This window comes from Triticum urartu, chromosome 6 (genome assembly GCF_003073215.2).
Source record: "Triticum urartu cultivar G1812 chromosome 6, Tu2.1, whole genome shotgun sequence".
In the NCBI taxonomy this organism is placed as follows: domain Eukaryota; kingdom Viridiplantae; phylum Streptophyta; class Magnoliopsida; order Poales; family Poaceae; genus Triticum; species Triticum urartu.
The window spans coordinates 482,154,561-482,179,037 of record NC_053027.1 but is presented as its reverse complement, the minus strand read 5'-3'; the positions used below and the strand labels follow the sequence as shown (position 1 = coordinate 482,179,037).

The following is a 24,477-nucleotide window of genomic DNA, read 5'->3' as shown; positions in this document are numbered from 1 at the left end:
AAGCCTTTCGAAGAATGGAGTCCTGAAAATAAGAGAAAATTAAGAAATCGGCAGCCCCTAGTGCGGTTTAAGCCGCATTTCGGGCATGCCATGATGGTGCCCCTCCCCCTGTGCCCATGGTATTTCCAGAGCGTAGTTATGTACGCGCAACACTGGTTTTGCAAGTTCGCGAGGGCTGGGGTTGGGGCCGCATTGCTACGCTTGCTCGGAACGTGCCAGACGGTCTTGTTGTAGGTTACTCCGGGCGCGCTTGATGGTGTCTAGATGTTTAATGGCCGGACTGGAGAATTGCCTTGAGAGGCTGCTTTGTACTTCCGCTGCGATAGCCGCCGTATGCTCCTCCGTTCGGAGAGAGCGCTCGGTGTTTCCATTGACCGTGATGACTCCTCGAGGGCCTGGCATCTTGAGCTTGAGGTATCCGTAGTGCGGCACCACATTGAACTTGGCAAATGTGGTTTGCCCGAGCAGTGCGTGATAGCCACTATGGAACGGGACTATGTCAAAGATTAACTCCTCGCTTCGGAAATTATCCGGAGATCCGAAGACCACTTCAAGTGTAACTGAGCCTGTACAGTTGGCCTCTACACCTGGTATGACGCCTTCAAAGGTCGTTTTAGTGGGTTTAATCCTCGAGGGATCGATGCCCATTTTCCGCACTGTATCCTGGTAAAGCAGGTTCAGGCTGCTGCCACTGTCCATAAGGACTCTAGTGAGGTGAAATCCGTCAATAATTGGGTCTAGAACCAATGCGGCGAATCCGCCATGACGGATGCTAGTGGGGTGGTCCCTTCGATCAAAAGTGATCGGGCAGGAAGACCATGGGTTGAACTTTGGGGTGACTGGCTCCATCGCGTATACGTCCCTTAGCGCATGCTTCCGCTCCCTCTTAGGGATATGGGTTGCGTATATCATGTTCACCGTCCGCACTTGTGGGGGAAAACCTTTCTGTCCACTGTTGTTTGGCGGACGGGGCTCCTCCTCATCATCGCTATGCAACCCCTTGTCTCTGCTTTCGGCATTTAACTTGCTTGCCTTCTTGAACACCCAACAATCCCTGTTGGTGTGATTGGCTGGTTTTTCGGTGGTGCCATGTATCTGGCATGAGCGGTCGAGTATTCGGTCCAAACTGGACGGGCCCGGAGTATTTCTTTTGAATGGCTTTTTCTGCTGACCGGGTTTAGAGCCTCTGAATCCGGCATTAACTGCCGTATCCTCAGCATTGTCGTTGTTAATGCGGCGCTTTTGCTTGTTGCGACGCGACCTGCCACTGCTGTCCTTGGTATCCGAATTACCAGGGCTCTTGGTCATGTTATTGTTGCGAGCTAGCCAGCTGTCTTCTCCCGCGCAAAAGCAGGTCATAAGTGTCGTGAGGGCTGCCATAGATTTCGGCTTTTCTTGTCCTAGGTGCCGTGCAAGCCACTCGTCGTGGATGTTATGCTTGAAGGCTGCTAGGGCCTCTGCGTCCGGATAGTCGACGATTTGATTTTTCTTGGTTAGGAACCGTGTCCAGAATTGTCTGGCCGATTCCTCTGGCTGCTGAATTATGTGGCTAAGGTCATCGGCGTCTAGTGGTCGCACATAAGTGCCCTGGAAATTGTCGGGGAATGCAGTTTCCAGGTCCTCCCAACAACCAATTGATTCTGCTGGCAAGATGTTAAGCCAATGCCGAGCTGGTCCTTTAAGCTTGAGTGGGAGGTATTTGATGGCGTGTAGGTCATCACCGCAGGCCATGTGGATATGAAGGAGATAGTCCTTGATCCATACCTCAGGATCTGTTGTGCCATCGTATGATTCGATGTTCATGGGTTTGAAACCCTCGGGGATTTGATGATTCATTACTTCATCTGTGAAGCATAGTGGGTGTGCGGCGCCTCTGTATTGGGCTATATCACGACGCAGCTCAAACGAGCTTTGTCTACTGTGTTCGGCCCGGCCGGATTTACTGTATCCGGAGTGACGATTACCGTCTCGTGCCGTGGGGCACCCACGCGATCCGTAGATCGATCTTGTTTGCCTTGCCTTGTCCTCCAATATATCTCGCAGGTCTGGCGCATTTTCCCGTGGCTTGGTATTTTTTGAGCGGCGCCGGGGTGCGGCTTGAGTGGAGGGCCGAGAGGCCTCTCTGTCGCGGCCACGGGGTGGCCGGTCGGCCGCATCATGCGCTGGTGATGTAGGTTTAGGTGCTTCCTCCTCTAATCGGGGTAGCAACCTGCGCTTTGGGTAGCTCTTGGAGGGGCGTTCGAGTTCATACTCTTCGGTCGCAAGGACTTCAGTCCATCTATCGGCTAGCAAATCTTGATCAGCTCTAAGCTGTTGCTGTTTTTTCTTGAGGCTGCTCGCCGTGGCCATAAGCCTGCGTTTGAAACACTCTTGTTCGACGGGATCCTCCGGCATGACAAATTCGTCGTCGTCGAGGCTTGCCTCGTCTTCGGAGGGAGGCATATAATTATCGTCCTCGACCTCTCTATCTGCCGCTCTCTCATGAGGGCTGGCTTCTCCATCCTCCTGTGTTGAATCTTGCTGGAGGTGGTTGTCTTCGGCACTGTCCGGGGTGTTATTATCTCCCGTGCCGGAATCACCATTTTTCCTTTGGCGGGATTTACAACGGCGCCGCTGACGCCGGCGCTTAGGCTGCTTCTTGGAGGGGTCATCCTCCACTGTTCCATCGCCATTGCCTTCTTTTGGGGTGTCCGCCATGTATATATCATACGACGAGGTGGCTTTCCAGTGCCCTATAGGCGCTGGTTCTTGATCGTCTCCTGCATCGGCATCCATACCGTCGATGTCTTCGGAGTCGAAGTCGAGCATGTCGGTTAAATCATCGACAGTGGCTACGAAGTGGGTGGTGGGTGGGCTTTGAATTTCTTCATCATCCGCATCCCAACCTTGCTGACCATAGTCCGGCCAGGGCTCTCCTGATAAAGAGAGAGACTTTAGTGAATTCAGAATATCGCCGAAGGGCGAGTGCTGAAAGATGTCCGCGGCGGTGAACTCCATGATCGGCGCCCAATCGGGTTCGATCGGTAGGGGCGCGGAGGGCTCGGAGTCTGGAGAGGAGTCCGGCTCCTTGGAGTCACGGGCTTCGCAGAGAATAGGGCTGGTGTTCAGCTCGATCGCCGTAGAGATTGCAGCCCCCGAGGCGGTGTCCAACCACCCATCCTCGATTGACGTAGTTGGCTCCGAATTAAGGGTCGGAGCTGATGCGGGTGCGGCCTCTAGGGCACTGTTCGGCAGAGCTAGATCATGCCCATCGTGACAGTGTGGCGCGCTCGGCTGCGGCTTGAATCCGTCGAAGATCAAGTCTCCGCGGAGGTTGGCCGTGTAGCTCAAACTTCCAAATCTGACCTGATGGCCAGGGGCGTAGCTTTCGATCTGCTCCACATGGCCAAGCGAATTGGCCCGCAGTGCAAAGCTGCCAAATACGAAGATCTGTCCGGGGAGAAAAGTCTCACCCTGGATCGCATCGTCGTTGATGATCGGAGGAGCCATCAGGCCTAAAAGTGACGACACAGAGGAACTCTCAATGAAAGCACCAATGTCGGTGTCAAAAACCGGTGGATCTCGGGTAGGGGGTCCCGAACTGTGCGTCTAGGCGGATGGTAACAGGAGACAAGAGACACGATGTTTTTACCCAGGTTTGGGCCCTCTCGATGGAGGTAAAACCCTACTCCTGCTTGATTAATATTGATGATATGGGTAGTACAAGAGTAGATCTACCACGAGATCAAGGAGGCTAAACCCTAGAAGCTAGCCTATGGTATGATTGTTGTTCGTCCAACGGACTAAAACCCTCCGGTTTATATAGACAGCGGAGAGGGCTAGGGTTACACAGAGTCGGTTACAATGGTAGGAGATCTACATATCCGTATCGCCAAGCTTGCCTTCCATGTCAAGGAAAGTCCCTTCCGGACACGGGACGAAGTCTTCAATCTTGTATCTTCATAGTCCAGGAGTCCGGCCGAAGGTATAGTCCGGCTATCTGGACACCCCCTAATCTAGGACTCCCTCAAATATAAGTGAAGCATGAGAGTTCATCTATTTCTATAAAATAAAACCACCACTGTGCTCTAAAAGGATATAAGTGAAGCACTAGAGCAGATGACAAACTACTCCGAAAGATATAAGTGAAGATCAATGAGTAGTCGAATAATTATGCAACTATGTGAAGACTCTCTAACGTTTAATAATTTCAGATCTTGGTATTTTATTCAAACAACAACCAAAACAAAAGAAAATAAAATGAATCTCCAAGCAAAACACATATCATGTGGCGAATAAAAATATAGCTCCAAGTAAAGTTACCGATGAACGAATACGAAAAAGGGGATGCCTTCCGGGGCATCCCCAGGCTTAGGCTTTTGGTTGTCCTTGAATATTACCTTGGGGTGCCTTGGGAATCCCCAAGCTTAGTCTCTTGCCACTCCTTATTCCATAGTCCATCGAATCTTTACCCAAAACTTGAAAACTTCACAACACAAAACTTAACAGAAAACTCGTAAGCTCCGTTAGTATAAGAAAATAAATCACCACTTAGGTACTGTTGTGAACTCATTCTAAATTCATATTGGTGTAATATCTACTGTATTACAACTTATCTATGGTTCATACCTTCCGATACTACTCATAGATTCATCAAAATAAGCAAACAACACATCGAAAACAGAATCTGTCAAAAACAGAACAGTCTGTAGTAATCTGGATCAAACGTATACTTATGGAACCCAAAAAATTCTAAAATAAACTTCTTGACTTGAGGAATTTATCTATTAATCATATGCAAAAATAATTAACTAAATAGTACTCTCCAATAAAAAATGGCAGCAATTCTCGTGAGCGCTAATGTTTCTGTTTTTTACAACAAGATCAACAAGACTTTCTCCAAGTCTTCCCAAAGGTTCTACTTGGCACAAACACTAATTAAAAACATAAAATAACATCTAAAAAGAGTATATATGAATTATTTATTACTAAACATGAACAAAAATAAAGTTGGGTTGCCTCCCAACAAGCGCTATCGGTTAACGCCCCTAGCTAGGCATGATGATTTCAACGATGCTCACATAAAAGATAAGAATTGAAACATAAAGAGAGCATAATGAAGAATATGGCTAGCACATTTAAGTCTAACCCACTTCTTATGCATAGGGGTTTTGTGAGAAAACAACTTATGGGAACAATAATCAATTAGCATAGGAAGGCAAAACAAGCATAACTTCAAAACTTTAAGCACATAGAGAGGAAACTTGATATTATTGTAATTCTTACAAGCATATATTCCTCCCTCATAATAATTTTCAGTAGCATCATGAATGAATTCAACAATATAACTATCACATGAAGCACTATTTTCATGATGCACAAACATAGAATTTTTATTACTCTCCACATAATCAAATTTCTTCTCATGAATAGTAGTGGGAGCAAACTCAACAAAATAACTATCATGTGAGGCATAATCCAATTGAAAACTAAAATCATGATGACAAGTTTCATGGATATCATTATTCTTTATAGTATACAAGTCATCACAATAATCATCATAAATAGCAACTTTGTTCTCATAATCAATTGGAACCTCTTCCGAAATAGTGGATTCATCACAAAATAAAGTCATGACCTCTCCAAATCCACTTTCATCAATATAATCATCATAAATAGGAGTCATGCTTTCATCAGAATAAATTTTCTCATCAAAACTTGGGGGACAAAAAATATCATCTTCATCAAACATAGCTTCCCCAAGCTTGTGGCTTTGCATATCATTAGCATCATGGATATTCAAGGAATTCTTACTAACAACATTGCAATCATGCTCATCATTCAAAGATTTAGTGCCAAACATTTTAATGCATTCTTCTTCTAACACTTTGGCACAATTTTCCTTTCCATCATACTCACGAAAGATATTAAAAAGATGAAGCGTATGAGGCAAACTCAAGTCCATACTTTTTTGTAGTTTTCTTTTATAAACTAAACTAGTGATAAAACAAGAAACAAAAAGACTCGATTGCAAGATCTAAAGATATACCTTCAAGCACTCACCTCCCCGGCAACGGCTACAGAAAAGAGCTTGATGTCTACGACACAACCTTCTTCTTGTAGGCGTTGTTGGGCCTCCAAGTGCAGAGGTTTGTAGGACAGTAGCAAATTTCCCTCAAGTGGATGACCTAAGGTTTATCAATTCGTAGGAGGCGTAGGATGAAGATGGTCTCTCTCAAGCAACCCTGCAACCAAATAACAAAGAGTCTCTTGTGTCCCCAACACACCCAATACAATGGTAAATTGTATAGGTGCACTAGTTCGGCGAAGAGATGGTGATACAAGTGGTATATGGATAGTAGATAATGGTTTTTGCAATCTGAAAATATAAAAATAGAAAGGTAACTAATGATAAAAGTGAGTGTAAACGGTATTGCAATGCGTTGAAACAAGGCCTAGGGTTCATAGTTTCACTAGTGCAAGTTCTCTCAACAATAATAACATAATTGGATCACATAACTATCCCTCAACAAGCAACAAAGAGTCACTCCAAAGTCACTAATAGCGGTGAACAAACGAAGAGATTATGGTAGGGTACGAAACCACCTCAAAGTTATTCTTTCCAATCAATCCGTTGGGCTATTCCTATAAGTGTCACAAACAGCCCTAGAGTTCGTACTAGAATAGCACCTTAAGACACAAATCAACCAAAACCCTAATGTCACCTAGATACTCCAATGTCACCTCAAGTATCCGTGGGTATGATTATACGATATGCATCACACAATCTCAGATTCATCTATTCAACCAACACATAGAACCTCAAAGAGTGCCCCAAAGTTTCTACCGGAGAATCACGGCGAAAACGTGTGCCAACCCCTATGCATAGGTTCATGGGCGGAACCCACAAGTTGATCACCAAAACATACATCAAGTGAATCATGTGATATCCCATTGTCACCACAGATACGCACGGCAAGACATACATCAAGTGTTCTCAAATCTTTAAAGACTCAATCCGATAAGATAACTTCAAAGGGGAAACTCAATCCATTACAAGAGAGTAGAGGGGGAGAAACATCATAAGATCCAACTACAATAGCAAAGCTCGCAATACATCAAGATCGTGCCACCTCAAGAACACGAGAGAGAGAGAGAGAGAGATCAAACACATAGCTACTGGTACATACCCTCAGCCCCGAGGGAGAACTACTCCCTCCTCGTCATGGAGAGCACCGGGATGATGAAGATGACCACCGGAGAGGGATTGCCCCCTCCGGCAGGGTGCCGGAACGGGTCTAGATTGGTTTTTGGTGGCTACGGAGGCTTCTGGCGGCGGAACTCCCGATCTATTGTGTTCCCCGATCGTTTTAGGGTATATGGAGATATATAGGAGGAAGAAGTACGTCAGGGGAGCCACGAGGGGCCCACGAGGGTGGAGGGCGCGCCCAGGGGGGGTGGGCGCGCCCCCTACCTCGTGGCTTCCTTGAAGCTTACTTGACGTGGACTCCAAGTCTCCAGGGTTGCTTTCCTTCCAAAAATAAGTTCCGTGAAGTTTTAGGTCAATTGGACTCCGTTTGATTTTCCTTTTCTGCGATACTCTAAAACAAGGAAAAAATAGAAACTGGCACTGGGCTCTAGGTTAATAGGTTAGTCCCAAAAATCATATAAAATAGCATATAAATGCATATAAAACTTCCAAGGTTGATAATATAATAGCATGGAACAATAAAAAATTATAGATACGTTGGAGACGTATCAAACCACAATCTTATTATTAGTCCTTTAGTTACCTACTTATGGTAAAAGTAGTGGAAGAATTGTTGTGTGGCTTGGTCTAGTCCAGATGGTACTCCCTCCGGTTCTTTTTACTCTGCGTATTAGATTTTTGTCAAGTCAAACTTCACAAAGTTTGACCAAACTTATATTAAAAAATGTGAACATCTACAAGACAAAAAATATATATATACTATAAAACTACATTTCACAATGAATCTAACAATATTGATTTTGCATTGTGAATATTGATACTTCTTTCTATAAGTTTGGTCAAAGTAGAGATACTTTGACTTTGACAAAACTTATATGCAGACTAAAAAGGACCGGAGGAAGTATTGCCGAACTTTGTAATTTTGGGTGTAGCTATGCAACGTGAGTAATAAAAGTTACTAGTAGAATGCCCGTGCGTTGCTACGGGCTTTTGAAATATTTTTCTTGAGTTATGTGAACATCATTGAACTTACTCATCGAAATACCAGTTGGAAATAAATGTTGCCATAAACATTTATCGTAATTCCAGCCGGTTTGCTTTATTTTGAGTGCGTCGTTGTTGTGGGATATCATCACTTCCACATCTTTTTGTTGTACAAAACATGGTGAATTTCTGTCCCCATCCAATGATGTCGCCCCAAAAACCCTCTGAATGGGTTTCTTTTTGAACCCCGACATAATCCATCTCCATCTCTCTCATATTCTACAAAATTATATATATATAGAAATATACCTTTTGAGTATTATATCATGTGCAACATACATACAAAGAAGAACAACTATTTGCATGCACCTCTTTTGGTTGTTTAAAACTCGTTGAACTCTTAGCCCCCTCCATCATCGTTACATCAGGGTCTTTGTCAGTCGACATCTCCGAAGCACAATCAAATCCATCAGTTTTTATGACCTACAAAGGTATTCTAATATAAACAAAGATTAGAATAATTTTTTTATGATGGTGGTATGGAAAATATATATTGATTGGACAAATCCAATAAATGAGCAGTTTCTAGTAGATTGAGTGGCATCCCAATTTTAATAATTTTAGGCTCACCTCTAAATCACATGTTGATGGTTATTCTCACGAATATCTACTATTTAGGGTATGTGGTATATTGCCCATAAAAAACTATGTTACATTTCTTCACGAGCAAAGAACGGATTCCCCCTTTATATAATGATAGTCGGTCATCCGTAATTTCTTGGATATTTTTAAGTAATTTATTGAGAAAATAGTTTATGTTATTCTGAATATATATAGTGTACAGGTATAAATAAAGCTTTATTTTTATGATATTCCCATTATACCCATCCTATACGACTTGTTGTCCTCTCCCGCACGACCGCACTCTATCCACTCCCTCTCTGCACCACTCACTCTCTTGTTCCCCTCCCTTTCTAGATCCATAGACTTCACCGGCGTCGCTCACTCTCCTCTCTCCACCCTCGCCCCCACAACCAACAGAATTGGCGACCTCATCTCCCACCCCTCCACCCTTTCATCCCTCCCCTCTTCTCACCAAAATTAGTGAAGGGGGGATCGAGAGACCAGACGGTTGCCTAATCCGCCCACAAACCGGCGAACAACATCACGCCAAGGTCACCAATGCCGTCATGAAATGACAGGCTTCTTCCACCACGACAGACTTGCTCACGCACCAAGATATGAGAGGGGGCCTTCTACTTCTCCCTCGCTCATAACCCCTTTGGCCAAACCATGGATCAACCTTCCTCTACTCTGACCCATGCCATGGACCGAGCTCACTTCCCTCCTCAAGGTCATCTCTTCACCCCTTTCCTCGTGTGGCATGTTGCACCGCTAACCCTCACCTTATCTCCCTCCCTTTCCTCCCATATCGAGACATGCATGTGTTTCTGCTCGGCCGCTTCACCTCACCGCCGCCTTCATCTCCTTATACAATGTCGTATCTGCCGCCTTCTGCCAGTTGTAGAAGAGCGTGTTCGATTCTTGAACCTACAAAATATAAAATGCTGAGGTCAATAAGTATGAATTTCTCTTCTCCCTAGTACTATATTTTTATACATGCTTATTGCATAACCAACCTGTGTGTCGTAGTGTACTGTGGACTTGCTGAGCTGCTCGACATTGAGCTTGTCAGTTTGGCAGAGCACGTTCTTCGTCTTAACCTCCATCTGCAGCTCGGCATCGCGGATGGCGATAGCCTTGGAGGCCTCAACCTCGGCGACCTTGGCCTGCCAGTCCGAGCCTTCCACTTCATGGCGAGGTCGGTCATTCAGGCGGCGTTGTCGGCCTTCCTAGTGTTCTCAAACACCCGCACCTCCTCCTTGACCTTGGCCTTCTCCTTGAGCGCCTCACCCTGCTGCCGCACAGAGAGCACCTTGTTCTCGGCGTCCACCTTGGTGGCGTTCTGGCACGTGAGGCCATCCCGCTCCACAAACATCCACCTTGGCCCTGCTCGCTGCCTCCTGTTGTGTCTTCTCGCCGAGGTAGGAGAAGTACTCATGCCCCGGCACGTCCACCAGCTGCTTCACGGTGGGATTGTAGATGAAGAGGCCGAATTGGTCCAGCTCCTTCTGCACGCTGTTGAACACCTCCTGCTTGAACTTTTTGGTGCGGGTGAAGATCTCGTCCATGGTCAGCTGCGCCACCAGCATCCGGGTCTCACCCTCGATCAGCCCTTTAGCCCTTCACCATGTTGTGCCCGTGGCTCCTACCGTACGAGTGCAACAGCGCGATCAACTTCACGTGGAGTAGGAGCTTCGCTTCAACGGTGGGCAGGGCTGGATGTACCGCTCGTGGCTCAATCGGTGTTTGACACGCTCGGTCCGTCTTGTTAGAGAAAATGGACGATCTGGTCTGCTAAAATCGGCCTGGAAAATTGTTGGTCCGATCTGGTCTGGTCTTCAAACGGTCCGACCAAGAGGACTGAGAAAAAATGTCATTGCCGCCGCCATTCGTTCTCAGCATGCCGACCGTCAGCCCCTGGGTAAACTACCATGTCCCCAAGCTTCCCCTCTCCTTATTTTCTCTCCTCCCCATGCACCATAGCCTCTCACCGCCGGTGTCGTGCATGCACCACTGACGATCTCGAGTTCTCAACTTGGCGCTGGCAGCGTTCTAGCTGCGAGTTTCGCTGCCATGGCAGCGACCGTTTTAGCACAGCACACATGCAGGCCATTAACTGGGGAAAACGGTCGATTGAGTGTGAACTTCGGATCGTGCGAGAATCGCTCAGCCGTGATTTCCGCGTGAGATTTAATAGCCTCCGCCTATAATCACGCACCATGATTCTATGCTGCCATTTTCTTTGTTGAAGCATATGTTTAGGTCCACCTGCCACCACGTGATTCTCTCTCTCCCATTTCTCTCTCCGTAACAACCTTTCCTTATCATCTACATCTTTATCGCGAGTAAAGGATTAGCAAGGTTAGCTCAGGAGTTAGTTGGGTTACTGGCTGCACCTGCCTGTGTATATCTTGTATAAATGTATACCTCTATAACTGAATATGACTGCTTTCAGTCGTATTGGTGTGTTCACTTTCTGCACTTCTATTCCGTCGAACAGGAAATAGGAAGTACGTGAGAAACATGGCTTGATCCGAAAATCACAGCACCATTTGACAACAAACTGAACGTCATGTTTTGTTTATGGTTAATCCGCTAATTATGGCAAGGCCCGAACACAAAAAAACATGGGCTCATGAAAAAACTGCTACGGAAGGTTCATGGCTAACAGCCACGCACTTGCCGCGGCACATCACCGACCTCATCGCTGGCGCTCCCGCATGTCCACCACCTCGCCACAGCACCCGCACACGTAGCCCACCTCGTTGCTGCCCCAGCACGTTGACGCCGGTGGTGGTTGGCCGGTCCAAATGGTGGCTTGATGAGGGACCGAACCAACTCGGACCGTGTCGCCTTGGTAGGTCGCCGAGTTCCAGCGTGGTCACCCAGGGACCGATGGTGAAGACGGCAAGCAGGACGAAGGGCAGCTTCTTGGAGCTCTACCAATACCCACGCCTTCTTCACCAGCGTTAAGTCCTCGATGCCCCAGCCGGTGATGGCCAGGTACTACGACGCGTACGCGGCGATGAAGCTCGTCGTTGACTGTTTTGCCGGCTGTACCGTTAGGTTTTCTTTCCTTCTTACCTACATAGGACATAGGAGTGTTGACCGATCGAAGGAAATAAATAGAACATGTTAGTACATATAGCAAAAATGCTCGTGCGATGCAACGAACCTATCAAACTTGTTTTACGTGATCTCGGTTTATGTAATCAATTAATTACGTGATCTCTGTTGTATGTTCTTTCTCTATTCCAAAATTTCAATCACGCGAATAAGAAGTATTTCACTGTCTTATGCAAGTAGTTCAGTGCATACATATGTTACTCGTTCGTAATTGCAACCTGAACAGAGTAAAAAAAATCGGTTCGGTGCATGGATGGATTGATGGGAACACACTGTCTAATGAAAAGGATAAGTATCACACTGACATGCATAGGTGATTTGAAAATTTTAAAATATAGCATCTACATCTGCGCATCATGACGAAAAATTCCAGAGAAAAAAATTGATCCAGTCAAGTGTATCTTTGGATATTTCATTATCCACTTAGGCCATATTAGTATTACTTCCCACGTGGTGCACATCATCCTGATGCATGGGTGTGCCTCGGCCCTTACATTGCAAATGTTATTATTGCAGGAAGAGCACACATTCATAAGCTAACGGTTTCACAATGCGTTCTTGCTGATAGTAATTGAACCAAATGAAACGATAGACAAGCAGATTGATTAAGGAACTCTAGGTAATACTTCATGCCGTAAGCATTGGCTCAAAAAGTTAATTTGTAAGTAACAAAAAAAGGCCTAGAAGAATAGTTCTACCTAAATAAAGTTTACTGCTGCACATGAGCAGATCCACACGAAGCAGAGGGGAGGTGGAGCAGGCCGGTAATCAGGGAAAGGAGCAGAGTGGGAGAAGATTTACACCGCCGTCTCCACTGGATATGGTGTCTCCGCCGCATCTGTGGAGGCGCCGTGGCTCCGCCTCGGATGGTGCTCGTGACTATGGTGAAGAGGAGGGGTGACGCATGGGCGAAGAGGCAGGCGGTGCTCGTGGCCAAAAAGTGGGTCGTTCGAGCTGCGGGAGGGAGGAGGGGGTCGTCAGGAGGCGACGAGATCGGTCGGCGGCGGCGGCGGCGTCCAGGTAGGGAAGTCGAGGTAGGGCGTTGTGTTTTTTTAGGGGAGTTGCTTGTGAAAATAACGTGCGACGACGACGTAGCGAGCGGATCCCCTTAAAAAAGACGTAGCGAGCGGATTCCTTTAAGGTAGGAATGGATACAATTGATGACGTTGATAAATAGTGGTGAATGTTGGCCTAATTTACTATCATCATGCATGGAAACGAATCATCAAGAAAAAGAATACTTCCTATTACTACGCTCATAGGAAGCTTCCTAATCTCTGCTACCAAACAGTTTCTACCCAAACAAGGAAGAAAAGTTATGGACGTGATTCGGAAGGAAACAAACATTATGAAGATTAATTTAGATTTGATCTTTAGAGATTAATTGTGATTGATTTTTTTACATAAAGGCATTACTAAATAATTTGCGTCAGTATGGAAAGTTCTGATCTGTTCAGTTTTTTTTCGTTGTGTGAGAGGGTGACGCGAAAATAAACCGATGAAGTGGGGGGAGGGGATGAAATTTTTTACAAAAAACCAGCGAAGGTGGGAGGAGGTACCAAAAAAACTATGTAGATGGGACGAAAATAAATCTGGAACGGAGACTATCAACTAAGACATTAAAAATAGATCCCGCAAAAAGTATAATCAAAGTATTGTCTTATGTTTTGAAATGGAGGAAGTATCCACTTTGAATAGCTGGCGGGACAAGCATATCTTATGGGTTTATTTCAATCTATCTAGTGCTATCTTTATGACGTGTCCGCCGACTATGAGGTGTTTATGACAATTCGTCAACCTCAACATTTATTGGCCAAGTCTCTGGCAGCTGCTCACAGGAATATGATGTATGTGTGCACGTTCATGAGGGTGAGTGTTTGTACGTGTTGCAAGCGCATCGTAGTGTTTTCTCCAGAAAAAAAAAGAGTTTGTTAATTGAGTTTGGCTGAGCCGGAGCATATAGTTTGGCCGTTGTCTGGCGCATGCATTCCACGTTCGACTATATACGCAGTTTCTTGTTGCCGTGACCAAACTACAAGAGCCACCATGCATGCACGTGCCAGTGGCCACGAATATAATTTTTTGGCATGCCAGCCGGCTGGTCGGCATCCCTACTCGATCTGGTAAAGCTCCCATCAGCCATTTCTTGTTGCTTGTTGTACTAAGTTGCAACCCCTGGTTCGCGCGCTATATAAAGAGGTAGACAGCTGATGCACCGTTGCCATTCAACAAGCATCTCAATTGGAGTAGTAAGGTCGTTCCCATGGATCCCGTTTCCAATGCTGTGCACATCCAGATGCCTGCGCCGGCCCAACAATCCTCTCCTCGCCAGGCCCCGCCACCGACGGGCGTCCTTCCGCCGGCGGACAAGACGCTGTCGAGCGCGTCGGACCTCCTGAAGCTCCTGCCGACGGGTACGGTGCTGGCCTTCCAGGCGCTGGCGCCTTCCTTCAGCAACAACCACGGCGTCTGCCACGCGGCCAACCGGTGCCTGGTCCTGGCGCTCATCGGCGGCTGCGCCGCCTCCTGCGTGCTCCTCTCCTTCACGGACAGCCTCGTCGGCCGCGACGGCAGGCTCTACTACGGCGCGGCCACGCTCGGGGGCTTCTACCCTTTCAACTTCACCGGCACGCGCGGCGAGCGGGACGCGGTGTTCAAGGACCTCTCCAGGTTCCGGGTCACGCCCATGGACTTGGTGCACGCCGTCGTCTCCGCGCTCGTGTTCCTCGCCGTCGCGTTCGCCGACGCCGGCATACAGGGCTGCCTCTTCCCGGACGCCCGGACGGACACGAGGGAGCTGCTGGTCAACTTGCCGCTTGCCGCTGGCTTCCTCGCTAGCATGGTGTTCATGATCTTCCCCACTACCAGGAAGAGTATCGGCTACACGGATATGATGCCCCACTCGCAGTGACCACACTCACCAAACGTGGTGGAGCTCGTTCATTCCCCTGGTCTTGTCTTAAGCCAATCCATTTTAAACTTGACCAAACTAATACGAGAGCATCACCTTTAGGTTTCAAAATTGGTATTGTTTATTTTTTTATCTCATGTATATTTTTTTTCTACTATTATTTAGCCTTCTTCATTTCAAAGTGCGCGACTTTTAAACATGAGTACATTTTATGAAGATGTAACTTTGACATTACTTTGTACTACCTCAATTCAGGTTTATTAGTCCCTCTTTATTTGGGCTAAATTTGACCATAAATTTAACTAATAAACTGTGAACTATGTAACAAAAGTTATAATATAGGAAAGCTCTTTCAATACAAATCCAAAAGCACATTTTCTGTATCATCTAATTCATATTGTTTTATAGATGGTCGAAATTTGACACAAAATACAATGGGGCCAAATAAACCCCTCCCTCGTTCAAGCGTATCCCTTGTTGCCAGCGTTAGGGGTTCGATCGTCCACTAGCGTACGTAGATGGGCCAACCCATTAGGAATCGAAGCGAAGCAAGCTAACGGCCGCTGAGACTGATTTGAGGAAGCTTCTGGAAGGTTTCTGACTAGTTTCAGGCACTTAATAGAAGGTTACAGAATCGCTTTTTTCAGAAATATCTTTTCAGGATATTTGAGTTTTTTTTCTTTTGCTTTTCTTTTCAAAATTTTGTGGTCCTTTTCAGTTTTTCATTTTCTAATCTATTTTTTTAATTCACAAATTTCAGAAAATGATCAAAATCTTCAAAAACTGTTTGCAACTATAAAATTTGTCCGCTTTTTTCAAAGTTTGTTAAGGTTTTCAAAAATTGTTCATGTTTTTTCTAAAAATGTTCGGAATTTTCAAAAAAAAAGTAGCAATTCCAAAAAATGTACAGAATTTTAAAAATTGTTCACCTATTTTTTCAAATTTGAGAACAATTTTATTTCATGAAGATCTTTTGAATTCACTAATATTTTTCAGTTCTGTGAAGTTTTTGAAGTCATGAGAAAATTTCCAAATTTGAGAACATTTTTTCAAAATCATGAACAATTTTTGAATGAACCATTGTTTTTGAATCCATGAACCTTTTTTAAATCCACAAACATTATTTAAATGCCTTAATGTTTTTGAATCCACAAACAGTTTTTCAGTTCATGAACAATTTTTTAAATCAGGAACATTTTTCAATCGACGAACAATTTCTAATCCGCAAACATTTGTGGGGTTTAGGCAACTCATCCTCCATTATGTGGGCTGGCTCATAGGCGCGGCCTAGAAAGCTTGCATTTCTTGTGAGAATATATTTTGGAAAATCTTTTTCAAAAATTGTTAAAAAAATAAATATGAAAATGGGATATATTGTAAAAATATGTTAAAGTCAATATAAATGGTCGTATATAGAAGTGTATAATTAAATGGTGATTTCACACTTAAATTTATATAAAAAATATATACACAATTTAAATAGCTCATGTATGCAATAAAATGCTCATCTCATATTTTTCTAACTAATTAATTTTCATGGATTTAAAGAAACATTCATACACATGAAATGTTCATCGTGTATTTAAATAATGTTCATGTATACACATAAAAGTCTGCAAATAAAAAATGAAATTTATTAATAAATAAAATCTGAAAGAAAGAATAACTAGAAGAAACTAATGGAAAAATAGAAACAGAAGAAAATAGAAAAAAATAGAAAAAAAATGCATCCATCCAAAGGAAAACAAAACAGAAATAGAAAGACTATCGAGACCAAATGTAAATCATTGTGTGTAAAACAGTGATGCTCTGGCCCGTCGCACACATGGCTAGGTACGAAACATTGATAATCTCTAGAAGGCGCCCTTCTCGGGCTGGCCCAACCGGGATCTTAGTGGTGTGAGCCAGACCTGCCTCGATCACTTGGGATTTCATGATGTTGTTGTTAGACAATGCAGGTGGGATTGCCCTTGCAGTGGTATTCCTATCCCACCATGATCTCCTCGATTGCGTTGAACCAGGCAAGGGGGGCATGGAGTTTTATTTCTACGGGAAAGGAGGACATGGACATGATAGTCCTCGATTGTCCAATCCCACTCGAGCACTAGTAACAATTGCCTCGTGTCATACCTGTGTGATATGTCATAGAAAGACTTTGAAGACAATGGTTCACCTATTCATTCATTGCCCTTTTGCACAGATGTGCTAGCACTATGTTTTCCCTTCATGGACCCCCACTCATTCAGGCATATACGATGAAGTTGCCCAGCTTAAGAAGTTGCTCAATGTACCCTTTTCTTTGTAAATCATCATCTTGGTTTCATGGGCCATCTGGACTATGAGGAATAACTTTATCGTTAAGGGCATCTCCCAAGTCTATATATTTGCAAGCGCAAAGTTATAGAGGAACTATAGTGGATCACTTACGGGGCCAGAGGAATGAATACAGTTTTGGCTGATTGGGTGAAAGATTTTAGATGATCATTTGTACTGTATCTGTTGTATTTTTTGTTCTTTGTTTTCAACCTAGGCATGTATAGTTTTTTTTTGGAACCTTGCTTTGTATGATTTATTTGAAATTAATAAATATACGCAGTGGAGTCCTGTTGTTTCCCTTAAAAACTATTGCCATGCATCCCCTTTCGCTCGTGGAACTTAGCCGCGAATGACAAACACAATGAACGATCACAATTATGTCAATCCCAAGTGTTTACATCAATGCAGGATGGAATGGAGACCCCTCACAACTTGAGTGCTTGTCACACTCTCACCTCATGCTAGTTGATCATTTTGGAGAATGAAAAATATCTAAGATGACAAGAGAGAAATCATTTCAGCCAACTAACAAGGCATGTTATGAATGCATAGGAACCGCTATTAAAAGTAAGAACCAGGCAACACATGGCTATATAAAACCGCCACGGCTTATTAATTGCTCATATAATAGAGTCAACTATTAGGTTAGTCTTTTTTCTTACTTTCTGTATGTCTCTTCTCTCATTTAATGTTTTTAACTAAGAGCATGCGTGGCTTTTGCATGTGAGCATGGTTACTAGTATAGCTAACTGCTGGCTATATGCAGCTCCCATGTCATCTAAAGTCATCATCTATATAGTCATTCATACAATAAGGTTGGCTATTAGACTACTATTTTTTATACCTTCTCTCTTTCTCTTTCAACTTATTTATCAATTTTACCTAAGAGCACACATATAATTAGGCCCTTGCATTAAATCCCATTCCCATCAATCTTTCATGTCTCTCTCCTTCATATAGGTCAATTTACCATGTATGCGGGCTATAAGCCCGTTATTGTACTTGCTCTGAGAGTCAACTACTCTTTCCCTTTATCTCTCTTCCACATAAGGAAACATGCCATGTAAGCAGGCTTAGGCTAGCCATAATGGGAGTAATTTAGACTAGTAATATGCATATGTTAGTAGTCTATGCCACTACCTCCATAGTGGTTAGTGGCATAGGTATGATAACATAGATATCTTCACTTATTACTTTGTAGGGTCATTTTGCATTAAAAAGCGCTATGTTATGGTAACATATTATGTTACTCTATTTGTCTCTCTCCTTTTTACTTGCCACATCACCTCTTTTGCCTATGTGGTATGCATGTTACTACATATGTTGCTCCCACTATGACCAGTTATTGTAAGTGCATCTAGTGCCACCCCTACTTGGTTTTGGAGTATTGACGGCAAACTTGGTTGAGGGACTAATGTGTTTGTGAGATTCACAGGAGAACACAGGAAGAAGTCCCTATTAATTCAGTTTACCCATCGAAGATGACCCCTAAAAATGTATGAAGACATTGAAGACATTGGTGGTTCGCGAAGACATTCGCGTCGAACATAATGACGTGTGAAGACATTCGCTTGAAGACAATGAAGTGCGAAGACATAATTTCTTTCGTAGTTTCATTTTCTTCCTTCCTGATTCATAGAAACCACCAAATTGTTAAGTGGGGTCCAGGTGAACAAAGTCATAAAAATAATGTGATGCTCAACCTAAATCCTATGTCTTCGAGTGAAGATAATGTGAGAAAATCTTATCCTGAGTCGGATAAGTCAGCTTTGCTTGTAGCCCAAGTCAAACTGCCGCGTGTGTTTGAAATCCGACCGTTGGACACGTGTCGATCGGTTGTCCATTGACCCAGGGTCATTTCGAACATATCATGTTGGGTTGTCCCCTGCCTATAAATAGCCACCCCCTTCCATCATAAATTGGTGGCTGCTCAAAGTTAGTGCACGGGTTTTGTCGTTTGATAGTAACCCACCTCCAAAGCCTTTGAGAAAGAATCCTTACGAGGACAAAACTGAAAGCATCCAAATACCAAAGAGTGTTTGGAATCACTGAAGTCCTCCTGTTCCGCGTGATCCTAAGACTTGTTACATTTGAAGACTGTCATCTTACAGTCGGTTAGGCATCGCGTTCTAAGCATCTAAGAGTCATTGTGGATTGCCGATGAACAAAGTCTGTGAAGGTTTGGAAGTCCAGCTTTTGAGCGAACGTGGCTAGCCACTTGAGCTAATTAGTGTTGTTGGTTAGTGGGCAGCATGGAGAGAACTATCAGCAACATGCATCTGAAACATTTCTGAAACTTCAAAACGATATTTTCTTTTGAAAAAAGTGATTTTCTTTTAAATAAGAAACTTTTCAAAACTATGAATAATTTTCTTTAAACACAAATAGTTTGTGAAACACAAACATTTTTTGAAAAATATCAAATATTTTTTCAAAGCATGAAAATTCGAATTAATGAACAAGTTTTAAAAAGGGAACATTTTTTGAAAGACCACACAAAATTTGTAAGCACGGATATTTTTTGATCTATGAACAAAATTTGAATACGGGAACATTTTAAAATTTTGAAAGCGTGAACATTTTCTGAAACTTCTGAATAAATTTTTGAAATGCGAACATTTTTGGAAAGGCGGACATTTTTTGAACATGTGAATTTTTCCTGAAAAGAGGAACAATTTTTTAAACAACCGAATAAAACTTGAAAAGAAAAATAATTTCTAAAAACGCCAACATTTTCTGAATATATGAACATTCTTTAACATGACAACATGTTTTGAAACTCCCAATCAAAATTTGAAAACAAGAACAAAATTTTGAAAACATGATTTTTTTTAATATGTTATCAGTTTTTGGAAAAAAGGAAAACGACAATTGTGTTAAAGACATGAGCATTATTCGAAAATCATGTTTATTGTAAAAAACTGAACAAATTTTTGAAAAGAAAAATAAACTTGAAGAAAAATGAAAAATAAAAATAAAAAAAGGAAAGAAATAGAAAAAGAAAAGGAACATAGACAGGAAAAAGAAAAAAATTGGTTCAGGAACCTTGTTGAAGCTTCCTGAAACCAGCAAAAACCGGCTGGGAACCAATACTAGAACGTGAAAGCTGTACGCATACTACAAATGGGTTGGTCCAAATTGTACCATATCGCACGGTGGACACCAGTTCAAGCAGTACTTTAACGTCTCTCAATTTTTCCATGGCTAAAGTATACGCTTCAACATTGTTGTCTACTAGCTTCACAATCTTAATCCTAGGCTCAACCATATGAGAACCAGAAAATAATACGTCAAAATCAAACATTTTCCCCAAAATATATACATGTCAAGATAGTTTTGGTTGTGGCCCTCCTAACATCTGGAAGAACTTGATAAAAAAAGCGATCATCGCCTATTTTTGTCGGGCTATCAAACGCATTAGGTGCCCCGCGGCCGAGTGATGCAGCCACATGGGGGAAATTCAAAGTCGCTCAGGTGACGCCTCATGTCCCGACAATCCTCGCACAAAACACTACCCATGTACAATTCAGGCACATAGGCGCATGGTACCGATCTCAATACAGCCAGCATGTAGTATTAGTTAAGAAGCGGGCACAGATCACAATGCTACATTGGCTGGACCAGATAAAGGGTGTCACGTAGCTTGGCGTTCAAAACGCCTCACTCTGCACAAAGTCACTAGTCTCAGATTCTGAAATTTTCTTCCAGCTTAAGGGTCTGTATCTGAAACAAACATCTATTTGGAATTTGTTTTTAAAAACTAGCTAAAATCTGATTTGGACTATTTCTAGTGTAGTAAGCACATCTCCGTGTACTTCTATGTCAAAGCTGGCTATGTCGAATCTATTTTGGAAGCACAACAAGTCCATATATGAACAAACAAGGAATAAGCAAGCACTATTAAGAATTCAAGGACTAAACAAGGGCTAAGCGTGATATTTATTCTGAACCTCTAGACTCGCATCTACCTAGCCTTCCATGACTAAATCGACACCAACAAAAATTGTGAGGTACATGTAGGCCGGTACGATAGTTTCCGGTGCGTCCAACTCCTATGTTTGCTAGTACCAACGAAAATATGCAACACTTGACACCAAAAAAATAAAAAATAAAATAAAAGAGGATCTACTTCTCTCTCAAGCTGTTGGCCGGATGGCTACTACAGGGTAAACAACTTGAGGACTCAGATACATGATGTGAACATGAAGAATGTATAGCTCGAGCTCACGCAAAACACGTGTCACCACCACTGACCACACACATTTTGTAAGCAAAGCAGGAGAGGTGCTTCAACGCATTTTATAATTTTGTTTTGCAATTCAATAGCACTGCCCCAGAACCCATACTATCCTACCTTCTTTACACACATAGTAATGGAAGAGGGGTACAATTATTTCCAACAACTTTTTACGGACAGAAAGGCTTACAGTTCATTGGCTCAAATCAATCCGATGACATCATGTCGGTTCTTGGCTTCAGTAGAAAAATTGCATCATGGTAGAATCCGACGGCTTTAGCTCTCGCTTGCAAATTATGAAGATGGCCATCTAGTCTAGTACTATGGCACACCTGCAAGATTGCAGTCTCACATGTTGTTGGATGGACATATTAACAACACACTCTTCACTTTGTCAACCGGCAACAGCAACAACAACCACAAGAGGTCAAATTTCAGCAAAATAGAGTTTACAAAACTTCTGCCTCTTTCGGTATTTTACAAAAAAAAACTCTTAAACCACTAAACCAAATAATACCAAAATTTGGTAGACGAGTAGAACACGACTTTCTGAGATCCCTGAAAATTTCAGCTCAATTGGGCACGGTTTATCTACCCAAAAAGTTCGTCTCTCAAAACTACTCAGTTCTGAAACTGTAGCAATCCGAGTTGACGAAACCAATCTCCAATATGATGCTCCGCGGATCCAATCCACAAACCAGCTAATCAGATTGAAGTACTCAAAGTAAGTAATGATCTCACCAAGTTTGGGGTCAATCCAAGCACGTTGGAATCTCCAATCACCTGTTTGAAACTTTGAACACTGTCTAGTCAGAAGCAACAAATCTGGATAGAACCTCCGCTTCTTCTTCCCCTTCTCTTCTCTCAGGTTACGTTCCTCTCTTGTGTGCTCCCTCACTCTCACAATGGTAGCCACCACCAACAGGGGTTAAGTGGCTAGGGTTTTCTTCTCTACTCCCTTCACTAGGAGCACTCACAACCATTGTATGCAAATCAGATCAACGGCTCACACGTATTAGACTTTTAGACAAATGTTGGGATGCAAACACACCTCCATGTGGAGGTACTTAGCCCAACACTATGAATAGGCTGACTAGAGAATTGTTTGAAAACACCATGATTAGATCCAAAATTTACTTTTGTGCTTCGCATAGTAGAGGCTAAGAAAAGTTCTCTAGTGATGTTGTCGACGCTCGCAAAAAACATTTCCCATGTGCCTCCAATTCCTATCTCATGTTAGCCGGTGGATCTCGTCTATCTAACACCTATATACAATCGATCATGTAGTAATATTTCTTCTTTAGAAGACAAGTGGGAGAGCTGCCTAAGTGTGTAGGATATAAGCGCTATGCTTTTCCAACGGTATCCATAAATCCATTGTATCCTCATATAAATATCCAGCAAACGGCATCTACAACGGATTCCTTGGGTTGCTCGACTTTTTAATAATGTTGTACATATGGTAGTACGCCCGTGTGTACAAGATTGATTATTTAACCATCAGTTTTTTCTTTGAAAAGAAGGTTGAAACCCCCAGCCTCTACATCATGTGCACACAACAAATTTTAATTAAAAGTTGATGCACAACAACGAGGCCGAATACATCAACACACCAAGTACATGAAGTTGACTACTATGACATGAATACGACTAAGTCGACCTCCTCCTCAGCACTGCCTTCAAGAATTAAATGCATGCACTCATGCCCCTGTCGTCACCTATGGTCGACTTCTCGGTGTAGTTCTAGCTATCCTTAATTTTATGTTCCCAGCGGAGATTAAATTTTCTGACCTTATGCATGCTTAATGAACGAAAATATACAAATTAAGTTGATTGTCGTTATCATATATGTGATCATCTCATATTCTCATCCGTGGGCTAGATTAGCCTTGTCCGGCATCTACTGTAGTTTGTTTGCACGTACATAGTTTTAGTTACAACAACCATAATATCTTTTATTTAATAAAATAGTTTGATTTTGATGACTTAGTCAAGCAAACTCCATTCGGGAGAATGATTCAAGATTAACATGGGAGTACATTGCACTAGCTAGATAAGGCCAGTGTGTCTCATATAGTCTGACTGTGAACTATCATCTTTAATCGCTCGATGACATATCTAATACAGTTGTCCTGTTGCTGAAATTTAATCGAGCAAACACTACTAAGCATGATATACTATACTGATATGTATTCTGAACCTTGTGACTCACATGTAGTCTATGGTGACCAGACAGAAACAAGCAAGAATTCTATGGTACATGATAGCCGGTGGGATAGTTTCGGTGCGTCCAACCCCTATGTACGCTTGTACCAATCAAGAATTGCAATACATGACACCCATAAAAATTAAAATAAAATAAAATAAAAGGTGATCCACCTCTCTCTCAAACTGCGGGTCGGATGGCTTCTGCAGGGCAACAGCTTGAGGACTGGGATACCTAATGTGAATATGAAGAATGTAAAGCTCGAGCTCACGAAGCATCAGCACACACGCCACCACCACTGACCACACACACACACACTGTAAGCAAAGCAGGAGAGGTGCTTCAACACATTTTATAATTTTGTTGTGCAATTCATTAGCACTGCCCAGAACCCACGGTATCCACTATTCTTTATACGTCAAGTAATGGAAGGGGGTGCAGTTATTTCCATCAACTTTTTTCCACGTATGAAGGCTTCTAGTTCATTGTCAATCACGTCTCATGTTTTCTGTTTTACCCAGCTGATGCAATAACAGATTGACAAGGTAAAGCTGCTAGTTGTGAGTTCTTGGAAAAAAGAGAGGAAAGGTTTCAGGCCTCCATGGTGTAGCATTAAGAAAGCCAGTGGTTTCATGCGTTTGGTACCAGAGACAAAGGTCTAAATGTCCAGCCACCAACCTTCACATTCATACACTGCAGTTTCTAGACGTGGCACAACCGACTTACTGAACGTCTGTAAGTACAGGAATGCAACGCAATGGAAAGAAAAGCTTTGCAGATCAAGGAACGAATAGGCAACCACTCAATGAGCCAAGGCCCCATTACGCCGGCACCACATAGTAAACCCACCGATCGGGAGGAGAGAAATCGTCGAACCATATGTA

The 24,477-nt window shown here is 43.2% G+C and overlaps 1 protein-coding gene and 1 pseudogene across 1 annotated transcript; one reads left to right on the top strand and one right to left on the bottom strand.

Moving 5' to 3' along the window:
• Positions 1 to 9,637: 9,637 nt before the first annotated feature.
• LOC125516864 lies at positions 9,638 to 11,502 on the bottom strand (annotated as a pseudogene).
• Positions 11,503 to 14,172: 2,670 nt separating this feature from the next.
• LOC125512455 (protein DMP5-like) lies at positions 14,173 to 15,018 on the top strand. The gene has a single exon (XM_048677547.1). It carries the CDS (start codon positions 14,187 to 14,189, stop codon positions 14,832 to 14,834), a length of 648 nt encoding a protein of 215 aa, XP_048533504.1. The 5' UTR covers positions 14,173 to 14,186; the 3' UTR covers positions 14,835 to 15,018.
• Positions 15,019 to 24,477: the final 9,459 nt, after the last annotated feature.